Consider the following 12,261-nt stretch of genomic DNA (forward strand, 5'->3'; position numbering starts at 1 on the left):
ATTGTTTGCAATGACCATTTCTGGTTTGTTTCTCAGATGGAACAATCTGTGACCAAATCCCCAGAGCTGGAAAGCCCATCTAACAGTAGTCTGAAGATACGTGTGGAGACCTGCCATGCATGCTCCGTGGAAGAGTTACCGAAAGGTCCTGATGCTGAAAGAGAGAAAGAGGAAGAGGAGAAACACTGGAGCCCAGAGCCTCTGCCCTCCCCCAGCCAGGCTGAGGGGACAGAGGGCACCTCCCGAGATGCCAGCGCGGGTGGGAGCAGCTGCCAGGAGTTCCTGAGGCTGTCCCCTGGCAAGGAGGTGATGAAAGAAATGTCCAGAGTGAAAAGAGAGGTTTGTTTAACCTTGGTGTCTCCGCCCATGGAGGGACACGGATTGTATTCAGCACCCCTAAGCTTTATAACCTCACACAGTACTGTTCTTCTGCAGGCTATAAGGCACGTCTGCCAGTTCTGTGTGTCTGTGGGTACACACGTGCTGATTGCTGCACTGGGTGCTGCCCGGTTTATTTCCTGCCATGCTTTAGCTGTGTCTGTGCTAGAGAAAGGTAAAATGCTACTTTATTGCTGAAATAGAGTGCCTGAGAGGACTGAGGAAGTCTGTTTTGCTTTTCAATAGCAAGAAGAAAAAACGTCTGAAATGGGAAGACGACAGCTGACCCTTTTTGCTGAACACAACCGTAGTTCTGACCTTTCAGATATTTTGGAAGAAGAGGAAGAAGATGAACTGTCTTCAGAAGCTCTGGAAGAGAAGAAATGGGACCAGAGAGAGCCATGTTACCGGGAAAATGGGGAAAAGGTAACCTGTCGCAGAGTAATGCTTGCGGGGAGTGCCAGTGCAGCCATCCCATGTCATCAGCTCACAGGAGGAGGTGCCGGTCTGGGCCCAGCGCTCTCAACAGTGCTTGGCTAAGAGCCTGCCTGCTCCGCTTTTACTCCCAGTGTTGTCTTCAGCTAGTGAAAACACAAGTTCTTTGTGAGAGGGAAGGGTGTTTACATGTAATGAACATACCCAGGGTTTAATTAGTTGGAAAAACACACAATGTAACGTGATCTTTAGAACCCAGGCTTAAAAATCGATCCTATTGATCAAGTTTTTAATACAGATATAAACAGTGTGCACATAGGAATCTGTAAAGTCCACCCATCTGTAGGTTCTGTGCCAACCCACCTTCTCTTCCAAGGCAAACCAGGCACGTAATATTTTGGGGCCTCAGTCCTGCATGCCCTCCTGAAGGTGAATGACTTGGTGCAGGTTATCTTGCTTAGGCCTTGGTGCTCTGTGTAGGGATGGATGGCTTATAGGAGCAGGGCCGTGGCTTTGCAGTTCACATGTTGCAAGTGAAGAAGTACTGGTTGAGTTGAACTGTGAGCGATCATGTTAATTCATGTTACAAGGTCGAAAAGTAAAAGCTAGTTAGGGTGTTTTAATGCATCTGTGACAGGTGATGTGCTTAAAACCGCACAACTGGAAGGCGGTGTGTAATCATACGAGTTACGGCAGTTGAGATGAATGTGCGTGAAGGAAAGTATTGAGGCTGAATGAGAAATTAGAAGGATTTGCAGGAAATGTGGTATGCCTGTATAGCAAGAAAGCGCCCTCATTTTTTTTTTTTTTTTTCATGTGACCAAGGATCATCTGTGGTTTGTTGATGCTGACCTGTGTGGCTGCTAGCCTGCAGCGCAGATGGCTCTGGGGAGCATTAAATGGTCAGTACCAGACAGTGTAATGGCTCTGGAATAAATTTTCTGCCGCTCCTTTTCTCCTTCTGAAGGGGCTTCTGCTTCCCAGGTGGGGAGGTTGGACCTGCAGTGCAGCCTGTCAGGAGCCCCAGCTGAGCCTGGTGGCTGGAGATGCTGGGGCTGCCTGGGAAGGAGTTGTTGAAAGGGCTTCCAGTTGTTTGGATTGGACTGGAACAAAATGGAAGAAAAACAGTTTCCCTGGAAGGACAAAAGTGGAAATAAGAACAGTCAAGAATGCCATTCTTTGTCTCTTTTTCCTGGATGTTTTATTGGCCTGAATGTTTTTGGGGCTTTTGTTGGTTGTTTTTTTTTTTTTTTCTGAAAATGAAACACCAAAACCCCATGCACATCCTGTTGAGTTGAGCAAACTGGTGCTTCTTGACCTGATAAAGTGATTGTTTTCCGTTCTGGCAGTGACAAATTGAGGGTGTGGGCATGACAAGATGCTGAATGGGGAGAGAGCATCAGGGACAGGAAGCTTCAGGGCACAGAGCTCCCAACACTGCCTTGCAGAGTGAAGGAAGATGGTGACTAAAGCGGGCCAGGTCCCAGCAGGGCTATTCTATAGGATTGTGCATATTTAGTAACACTTTGGGTTATCTCAAGACTCCTCGGTCAACTCTTTCAGGATTTGAGGGATGAAAGAATGGAGGCGTGCTGCTTTAAAAATGTTTAACCTCAAATAAATGGTTTAATTTCTGAAGCCATTTATTATATTAAAACTCAAAAGTGAAAGCCACAACTTTGTAAACAGCTAAAATAAGTCTTACTGGACTTATTTTATGGTTGCATTTATAAATTCTGCGTATTTGTAATTGGTGCTAACAAGGTAGGAGCCTAGAGCACATGTCCTGTAAAGAGAATTTGAGGAAGCTGAGCTTGTTTGGTCTGGCAAAAAGGGGACTAGCGGGAGATCTTGTAGCTGCCTACAACTATTTGAAGGATGGTTAAAAGGATGAGAGAGCCGAAGTTTTCTCATTCGTGGCAGATGGTATAAAAAGAGGCAGCGGTCATGAGTTGCTGTTTGGGAGGTTTATGTGGAGTTGAGTACAAACTTCTTTCCCAGACGGGTGGTGCAGCCTTGGGAGAGGTCCCCAGAGAGGTGAAGATCTCCGTTCTTTGGTGTTTTCAAGCCTCAGCTAAGCGAAGACACTGATTTACTGTTGGCAACAGTCCTGCTGCAGTTAGGAGATTGAACTGGAGACCTCTGGAGGCCCTTTCAACCTATTCTAAATATAATTCAAGACCAACTTTTGCTTGGAAAAAGTTATGGGTGTTGGAATAATCAATAAGCAGCTTATACGTTTTTTTGTCCCCCTGCTGTGGTTCAGTTTTTAATTATCTCCGAACAGGCCTGCTCATGCCAGCTTAAAACATCAATAGCTACATATGCTTTGTAAACTATTGTAAATGTTTTTAGAACATGTCATGATAAAAATTGTCAGGGAAGTTGAACAAGAGACCTTCAGAGGTATCTTCCAACCTAAATTACACTGTGCATCTGGGATTCTACCTTTTTATTTTAGTATAAATGTAGTAAAAGGCAAAACATAAATTCCACAGTTGATCCAAGACAAATTTTAAAATTCAGCAGTGTTTTCCCAAGAGTTTTATGTAACCTGGTAGGCTCTTACCCAGCTGCAAGTGAAATACAAGTCTGTGTGACCCCTTTGAGGTAAAGGATTTTTCATGTGTGTTTGTGGCAGCTCTGTTCAGCTGGATTTCCAGACAGTAAACTGGTGTGGAGCTGGACCTTGACAGATGATGGGAAGGGACTAGGGAAGGTCCTCCCATAGCAGCAACATCTCCGAGGGATGTCTTGCTGCACAGGGTCACTTCCTTCTGTTCAGTGTGAGGGCAGAGAGGTAAGGGAGGACTGTAGGTCCTTGTGCTGTGAGACTCATCCCTTGGGGAGGGGGGAACCCAACTAGCGCTAACGTGCAGTCAGCAGCTGTTGAAGAACTGTGCCTCTCCTGCCCTGTCTTCCCAGAGTGGGGATGATGAAGCTGTGGGGGGAATCAAGTGGGCAGGATGAACGGTGCCGCAGATAGTTGCGTGTGTAGAGGCAGAGGCTAGGAGGGAGCTCTTCCATACATTGGCCTTTCTCGCTTTCCGCTGCATTGCTAGTTCATCTGATTGTCTTTTGCCAGAAGACCCATTGCTCTGTTTTGCTTCCTACCCTTGCTTCGCTGCAGACCACTGTCGCCGCTCCATACTGCTGTGCTGGGAGGGAATCAGCTGTAACTTTGCCTCTCTTTTTAATGTTTATTTCCTCTCTTTTTTTCTTTGCTTGTCCTGGCTGTGGCTTTTCTCGGGGGCTGGGTACAGATGGATCTTTGTGATACTGACAGCGATGAGGAGATTCTGGAGAGGATACTAGAGCTCCCACTTCAGAAGAACCACAGCAAGAAATTGTTTAGCATTCCTGAAGTGACTGAAGATGAGGATGAAGATGAGGATGAGAAGTGTGTTATGGAGGAAAAGGCTCAAGACTCCTTGGAAACGCTTACCTACCATTCAGGAAGGACAGAGAAGCCGCTCAACATCAAGGAGCCATTTCTAAAGGCAGATGGGAGTAATACCTCCACGGATCTGTCTGCTCAGACTCCACGGGAGGAGCATGGTGTTAAGGAGAGCAGAAGGGATGGTGACCATGCGAATCCTACCTTTCGCCAGCTGGCCTGGAGTCAGAAGAAGGCAAACTGGAACTGGGGCTACCAGGAGAATGATCTGAAGTCTGGGACTGGGGCAAGTCCCACTTGGAGCAAGAAGAAGGGAAGTAATTACCGAGAGAAGATCCGGAGTCGGCCTGAGATGGGTAGGAAGAGACAGAACGATTTAACGGAGCACTGCAGTCGTCTGCTGGGCAACTGCAGCCAGATGGGAGGTGGGTTATACAGAGCTCCTAGCCTCAGGGAGGAGCTGAACGTTGTGAGCAGTGCTGGTAGTAAGGAGGGGTTTGATATGTACAGTCGTGCCAGACAAGGCACCTTACGGAAAACCCACAGGAAAGCAGCGGTTTCAGGGCTTGCAGAACCTGCTGTGATGGCAACACACTGCTCCAGCCCCAGGAGCCTGGAAATAGACATTGAATATGACTCTGAAGATGATCAGGATTCGACCTGTGCATCACCCCCTGAGAGCAGGATGTGGTCAGAAAGGTCCCAGAGCTGCCAGGGGGACTGGAGTGGTTGCTCCAGTCAATCTGAGGTTGCCCACGTGGATGGCAGAAGGGACCTGACCAGACTGGAGATGATGGAAGAGCAGAGTATGGAGTGGGCTGGGTCTCCAAGCAGGCGCCTGCGATTCTTCTGCCAGGAGAAGGAAGCGCTGAGATGTGAGAGCAGTTCTGAGGAGCAGGGCTGGGAGCTGGACTGTAAGTCACCTGGCTGGAGAAGGAGGCTCGAACATCCTTCGAAGGGAATACATAGCACCTCCTTGCACAAAAGGGTTGGGTGACTTTTCCTATTCTGGCTTTGAAGCAGCTTGCAGTGGCATTAGCTTCCCTCTGCTTCCCTGGCCTGCCTGTATCTTGCTTTGTTCAGTGTTGTCCAGAGAAAGGACCGTCCTCTAGGATTGTCTGGAAGAATACCTGAGAGATTCTGTAGTTCTGTGCTGCTCCGTGGCTTTTCTTGTATTAGCTGCTTCTGCTTTTCCTGCTAACTGACCGAGTGACACCGATGCAGTATTCCTTTTCGCACTGGGTCTTCCTCCCCACGGCAGGAGGCTGTGGGACCCAAACAAAAATCCCTGGTGAAATAAGCTGATTTGTGAAGGCTTTGTGTAGATGATGACTGTGATGTCATTGCCTCCCCTCGAAATGCCCTTTCCTGCATCCTCACGCTCACCAAGGGGATCGTCACTGGTGCCTGGCAGGGTGCCTGCCTGTACTTAGTATTGTTTGCCAACTCCCTTGGTATTTTCAGCTCTAGTGTCCCTGAAGAGGAATGTTGCATTTGGATGCGCTGCTCTTTGTCGAGTGCGTTTGGGCTGAGCGCTGTTCAGGCGAGTGGGAAGGCAGAGGCTGCTACTAACTCTCTGGTGGTTCCTGTTGCAGGCGTCCAGTAATAAAGACCCTAGGGGCCAGGAGCTGCCCGGCACGGCCGCCTGGCAGGCTCCCAGCAGAAGAGGGAACAAGAGCATAAGAAGAAGCCAAATGCAGAAACCTTTGCTCTCTAGCCCAGGTGAGTGGTGAGGAGGAGAGAGCTGGGCAGCGGCAGAGAGGGAGGCTGTTGGAGGTTGCAGGGGAGAGACTGGTAGGCAGTATTTGAGCCGTGCAGGGCTATGGCAGGGGAACGGTGCTGACGTCCTCTCTGGTGTGTCCCCTGTCTGCGCACAGGTCCTCCAAGGAGCACTGCTTCAGAAACCTCTGGTAAAGATGATGGCATTAGAATATTTGTGGCTCTCTTTGACTACGATCCTGTTTCTATGTCTCCTAACCCTGATGCTGCAGAAGAGGAGCTCCCATTTAAGGAGGGACAGATCTTGAAAGTAAGAGCACACCTTAGTGAATGTCTCCTACTCTGTATGGATCCATCTGACGTTCCAGGTCATAAGCATAAAAGAAGCATAAAAGCTTCCTTCATCTGGGGAGTTTCCTTAGCTTCCCTTTCTCCGTTCTCTGTGCATCTCAGTCCCTGGCCTGTCTTTTCCCTTGCAGGTATGTGGAGACAAGGATGCTGATGGCTTTTACAGGGGTGAATGTGCAGGAAGGGAGGGGTACATTCCCTGCAACATGGTATCAGAAGTCCAGGTGGAGAATAACGAAATCAAGAAGCAGCTCCTAAAGCAAGGGTTCCTGCCTGCCGACACACCGATGGAGAGCATAGGTACTGTATCTCCTTTACGTGTGCGCTGTGCTATTGCCAGCGTGTTTCTTTGCTGAAATGCGGAAAGCTCGGTCCTTGCTATCGAGCTGTGTGGCCAGCACAGCCCCCCTAGGCTGGTTGCCAGGACCTGAAGGCTTGTTTAGTGGCTGCTGCAGTAGCAGGCAGGGAGGTCTCTACAGATGATGGAGGCAGGTGTTCTGAGGTCTCAGTTCGGACCTGACTCTCCTGCAGCGCAGCGCTGCCCAAGGCTGCATTTGCAGCTGCTGGGGCTGCTCCTGTGCTTGAGGTGTCATGTCTGTGAACTCAGCACGGAGTGTGAGCATGCCTGATCCTCACTAGAAAAGGGGAAACAAAAAAGTTTGAAGAGCAGCTGAAGGATGTGAAGAAGAGCTTTCACTTCTGTGTTCTTTCCTCTGTTTTGCGAGTCTTCACAATAGGGGTGACCCTGCTCTTGGGTGAGAGAATCTGTGACTTGGGAATGGAGAAAGATGGGGAGAAGCTCGTGGGGAGGGGGAAGGGAGGGTGTGAGACAGCAAGGTGGGCAGCCAGGAGTGTACAAGGAGCAGATCTGGTCCTTGGGCTGCTCCTTACTCAATCCCTGAAGTGCGTGGTTCCATGCTTTATGTACTGAAGAGACTTTACTGTTTTTTCCCACTCGTGCACTCAGAGGAGAGGAACCTTCCCTGGGACGTGCAGCCATCACAGCTCAGGCTGAGTTAGGCTGCAGTTCAGTGGGTCTGAGCTGCCCCAAGACTGCTGTCAACATACTGGCGTCCCAGTGTCTGTCCCTTTTCCCTCCCATCTCTCATCCTGCACCTCTCTGTGTGCTCTTTGCTACCAGTGGCAATTGTTTGACCTGCTCCACTTGTTGAAACAGGAGGAAATTCTTGTTTTGACTGGCCACGGTTTCCCCACCAGTTCAGCGTGGTAAACCACCACAAGTGTGGGTCTGACGGGTGCTCAGAGAGGTTAAGGTAAACCCTGACATTGACTGATCTGTTCCACTGCCTCTCACAGGCAGTGGAGGAAAAACAGTAAAAGGAAAAAAAAAAAAAAACAAACAAAAAAAAGGGATCAAACATCTTTCCATTTCTCTGCAGTGAGACCCAATATCTGGCCCTACAGGCGAAAGGGCTGCCGCTGCCCAGCCCTTAAATGTGGGTCTCTGGAAGGTTGATCCTGAGGAGCACAGGGGTCAATGGAACCTGTTACTTTCACTTTCTGTCTATGTGATTTTTTGGGTAGCTTTTTGTCCTTTGGCCTCTCATGTCTAGGCAGAGGAGAGATTTGAGTAAGGCTTTTTTCACACTTGGGACATGTATAATGTTTCTCCTGCAGGTATCCTCTGGTGCCCAGAGATGGCTAGATGCCTGTGGTGGCCTTTGTCCCTATGTGGATAGAATCATAGAGTCATAGAATCATAGAATGGTTTAGGTGGGAAGGGACCTTGAAGATCATCTTGTTACAACCCCCCTGCCCTGGGCAGGGACACCTCCCACGAGCCCAGGTTGCTCATATTCCCATCCAGCCTGGCCTTGAACACCTCCAGGGATGGAGCTTCCACAACGTTTCTGGGCAAACTGTTCCAGTGCCTCACCATGCTCAAAGTGAAAAATTTCTTCCTAATATTTAATCTAAATCTACCTTCTTCCAGTTTGAAGCCATTTTCCCTTGTCCTATCACTACATGCCCTTGTAAAAAGTCCCTCCCCAGCTCTCCTGGAGCCCCTTTAGGTACTGGAAGGCCGCAATAAGGTCTCCCCGGAGCCTTCTCTTCTCCAGGCTGAACAGCCCCATCTCTGTCAGCCTGGCTTTCTGTCCTCTGCCCCATTGCATACTCTCAGAAGAATAAAGGAACTTAATAGCTCTGAGACTTGATGAAATGTAGTGGGTTTGAAGGTTTCCAGGAGGATGGTGCTAGTGGAAAAAGACATACCTCGTGCTTGCATGCAGAGATTAAACCTTGTTTCCTTAGGCAGCCGGGCTGTCTGTACCTCTGTTCCCTGCTGCCATAAACCCATATTACAGCCTCATAACTAAGAAAATGCCTTGGAGGGGTTGGTCTGGGAACTCCTTCTGCAGGATCATCTGCGGACTCGTCCAGTACTGGCCCTGCTAAGTGCAGAAGCTTTACCTTGAGACCTCCCCAGATCCCTTCCTACCCGAGTGAGTTGATGGGGTGCACTTCACCTGGCGTTTTTCAGGTGTTAATGGTACAAGGTTTTATTTTATCCTTATGATGTTGCTTCTGAAAGATAAAGTGCAGCAAAGTTTGTCCGATGTGCGGCGTGGTATGGCTAATGGGCATAAATACAATGTGGATTTCTGTGTATTTGGGATGTGGATCATGCCTCATCTGAGTCCACATACGAGAAATGGAGATTTGGGCTTTGCCCATAGAAATCATGGTGTCTGCTTCCCAGGGGAAGCATGTCATGCTGTTTTGTTGCTTGTTCACTCTTCAAGATGCTTTTCACTTTCCATTCACTGTCTGTTTCTCTTGTCTATTTATTTGCTTTTTTGGATTTTTATTAAGGAAATGGCACATTTTCTCCACCTCCACGCCGCCAAACCGTTCCTCCTCCAAAACCCAGACGCTCCAAGAAAGGTCTGTGTCACCCACTGCTTCCTCTTTGATTTTTGCGATAGGATTACAGACTGCATTGAATTTTTACTGCTTGCTTACAGGACCCTCAGATGTTTCTCTCTGTACGACTGCTAGGAAGTGGAAAGAGAGCCCACCCCTGTGCTGGTGTTAAGTTTTTAACAACAGTGGTGTCTTTTATAGTTTTGGAGCTTGACCTCCGCTTCCTGTTATGTCCCTGAGTCATGGTTACTGGCGTAGACTTTGAGTTGCATGAACAGTTTGCTTCTGTTGTTTGCTGCTTTGGTCTTTGTTCTTTTTACGGTTGTTTGTCAGTTGTGTCGTGTGGTCACTGTTGAAAGATGAACTCTCAGTGATGAGGCGTTTTCTTCCCTTGGCAGGGCTGGATAAACAGGAGAAGTACAAGTCTCATCCAGGTGAGAATTGTTCTTTCTTACTATGAGAAGAGGGTTGGTGCATTTGCATGATTGTAATACAGACACATTTTGTGGTCAAGAGCTGGTGCAAGATCCTGTAGTGCTCCTTCAGAGCACTGGAAGAAAATGGTCATTCTCGGGAAAGAAGAGTTTTAGTTCTTTTATTTAGTAGTGGCTGCAGTGGTTTTTGACTAAACAGGGCGTGTTTGAAGGTGGAAGGCATGCATGGTTGTGCTTTGGAGGAGCAGGGAAATCTTTTACTCATCTGATGCTGCAATCCTTAAAATCCAAGGTCACTTGAGGGGGTGCTCACTCTGCTTAGGTGCACAGTCATCTGTTGGTGTCCAGAGAGGCCAAGCGTGCAAGCCCCTTGCTAGCCCATCCCGTGTTGACCCGAAGCCACAATTAAATGCATGAGATGAAGGACTGGACAATGTGTGTTTTCTGTAACACCAGACTTCACTTTTGTAGACTCAGAGCAGCTCTGCACGTAATGGGGATGAGCAGGCAGGTGGTTGTGAAAATGCAGCGTGTTCCCTGGAAGATGAGGCCCCCTTGTGCTGAGCTCTGTGCTGCTGTGGCTGGGCTGCCGGCCAGTGATGTCCAGGGCTCTTGCTGTTCCCCTGGCACTTGGAGGATAAATTTTTTAGCTCGATAGCAGAGCATTGCGTGGAATGATTGGAAATGTCCATTCAAAACATTGTGAAGAGACCGTTGCCCTCTGTGTGTGTGTGTATAAATAGGAAACATAAAATGAAATATTCCCGTATATGTAGACAGGACAGCAGGATGCTGGAATGAGGACATGGCCCCAGTTCTGTGCTTGTGAAGGTGATACAGGAGATCAGAAAACTGCTTTACCTGGGGCCTCTTCCCAATCGATTTCCATTCAATTTCCCCTGGTATTCTGTTTGCTCAGTCCATTCCAAGAACAGTGAAGGAGTTGCTGTGATTTGGGATTTGTCTTAGAACTTCAAGCTCAGGATATTTTGCTTTATTTTTGTCCTGCAGGCCAGAAGCATCAGGACGTTGAAGCTGAACTGCTGACCCCTCGACGTATGGTGGCTGTCTTTGACTATAACCCTAAGGAGAGCTCTCCAAATGCAGACGTAGAGGTAATAACCACTGCTCACTCCTCTTATAGGCTTCTTTTTCCTCTCTCTTTTCACTTCTGTCCCAGGACATTTAGCACTTTGGTCAAAACCAAGATGATTATAGCTTGGCGATATAACTGCTAAAAGGGGTTGGCTGAAGTCATAAAACGTAGAGTTTGCTGATAAGTTCTCTCATGCATTCTCTGATAACAGTGTTCAGTTATCTGTGAAGAATATGAAGCAACATACCCCTCATGATTTTCAGTATGTGTCTCAAGTGAAACTATGTGATCATCTCACAGTCTTGTAGCATCCTCTAGTGCTTAGACAGGATTTAGCAGTTCTGGGGCGGGAGGAAGCAGCCCCTGCTGTCAGCAACTGATCCAGAGCACTCACCTGCTTAAGAGTGTGAATGGACTTCTGATACTTTAGGTGAGCACGTCTTGGACCAGGTCTTTTGTGTTACGTACCTATGTAGGTCTTTGTGCAAGCAAGAAGAGTTAGTTCCAATTTAATGGAGTCGTCCTCTTTTCAGGCATTCCCTACAGTATTTTTGTGGATAAGTCTGTTTCAGGTGGAAAGATTGCAATGCAGAATCCTTTCTGGAAAAAAAAAAAAAAAAAAAAAAACAAACCAAAAAAAACCCGAAAACCCCCAACTTTCTAAATTAAAACATGCACTGTTCTCTGTTCCTCCATGGCAGTGTTAGTCTGCCTTGAGCAAACATAAACATGGGGTTTACATCCAGAAAGGAGTGTATGGCCAAGAGATTGCACAGTTCGGGTAATGCTTGCCTCCCAAGCTGGGTGTCTCATGAGCAAGACAGCCTACTCTGAGGACAGAATGTTTTAGGGATGGTGGATTTGCTTGGGAGAGATACAGTGAGAGATCAACCAGCATCTGTATAGGTACTCATACTTCAGATCAAAGAACACTTTTGAGCCCTTGTCAACAAGATGACTGTATTTTTTTCAGTGATTTGGTATTCCTAGAGCCCTCCCTGTGAACAGAGGTCAAACTGTTGAAACAAGCTGGTGCAGTTCTGTTGCATTGTTGGAGGTGCGCCCCATTCCCACTCCCAGAAAATTTGGTCACCTGTTTTTGCTAGAAGGCTGCAGTGCCGTTTGTGAACTTGCGCCAAGACGGTAGGATCAGCTGTGCTGTTCCGTGTGTCTGTGGGTAAAGTTCCCTACAAGTGTCTTTCTGCTAGAACAAAATAATTCACAGCCAACAGGAGGAACCTGCAGCCTCCAGAGATAAATTGAGTACTACGGATATAATAAGGTAAATACATTAGAGTTAGTTCCTTTCCAGCTAACACTCTGTGAAGTGCATATAAAGCCTGTGTGTGGGACATGGCTTGTTTGGAGACTCCACTTTTTCTATCTTAGAGCAGCTTTTTTTGGCTGTAACTGGGCAGTTTCTTCCACTAGAAGAGACTACTTAGACCTTTGTCCTTTGGTCTTGTGCTCCATGGAGCACATGCTGGGGTGGCTGACAGGACAGATGGATCTGATGGTGAAGGGTCATGTGTGTTGTGTGGTAATGTTCTGTTTCCAGGTCATATCTT

The 12,261-nt window shown here is 47.8% G+C and overlaps 1 protein-coding gene across 1 annotated transcript in view; it reads left to right on the forward strand.

Annotated features, from left to right (window-relative positions):
* BZRAP1 (benzodiazepine receptor (peripheral) associated protein 1) overlaps positions 1–12,261 on the forward strand; it is a 58,954-nt gene that overhangs the window by 35,092 nt on the left and 11,601 nt on the right. The window contains exons 17-25 of the mRNA XM_009888858.1: positions 37–339; positions 625–804; positions 4,077–5,198; positions 5,806–5,932; positions 6,088–6,239; positions 6,409–6,577; positions 9,113–9,184; positions 9,562–9,597; positions 10,609–10,712. Coding sequence (XP_009887160.1) covers positions 37–339; positions 625–804; positions 4,077–5,198; positions 5,806–5,932; positions 6,088–6,239; positions 6,409–6,577; positions 9,113–9,184; positions 9,562–9,597; positions 10,609–10,712 — 2,265 coding nt within the window. The remainder of the gene's footprint in view (positions 1–36; positions 340–624; positions 805–4,076; positions 5,199–5,805; positions 5,933–6,087; positions 6,240–6,408; positions 6,578–9,112; positions 9,185–9,561; positions 9,598–10,608; positions 10,713–12,261) is intronic.

Source organism: Charadrius vociferus, unplaced genomic scaffold, assembly GCF_000708025.1.
Source record: "Charadrius vociferus isolate BGI_N301 unplaced genomic scaffold, ASM70802v2 scaffold636, whole genome shotgun sequence".
NCBI classification, from domain to species: domain Eukaryota; kingdom Metazoa; phylum Chordata; class Aves; order Charadriiformes; family Charadriidae; genus Charadrius; species Charadrius vociferus.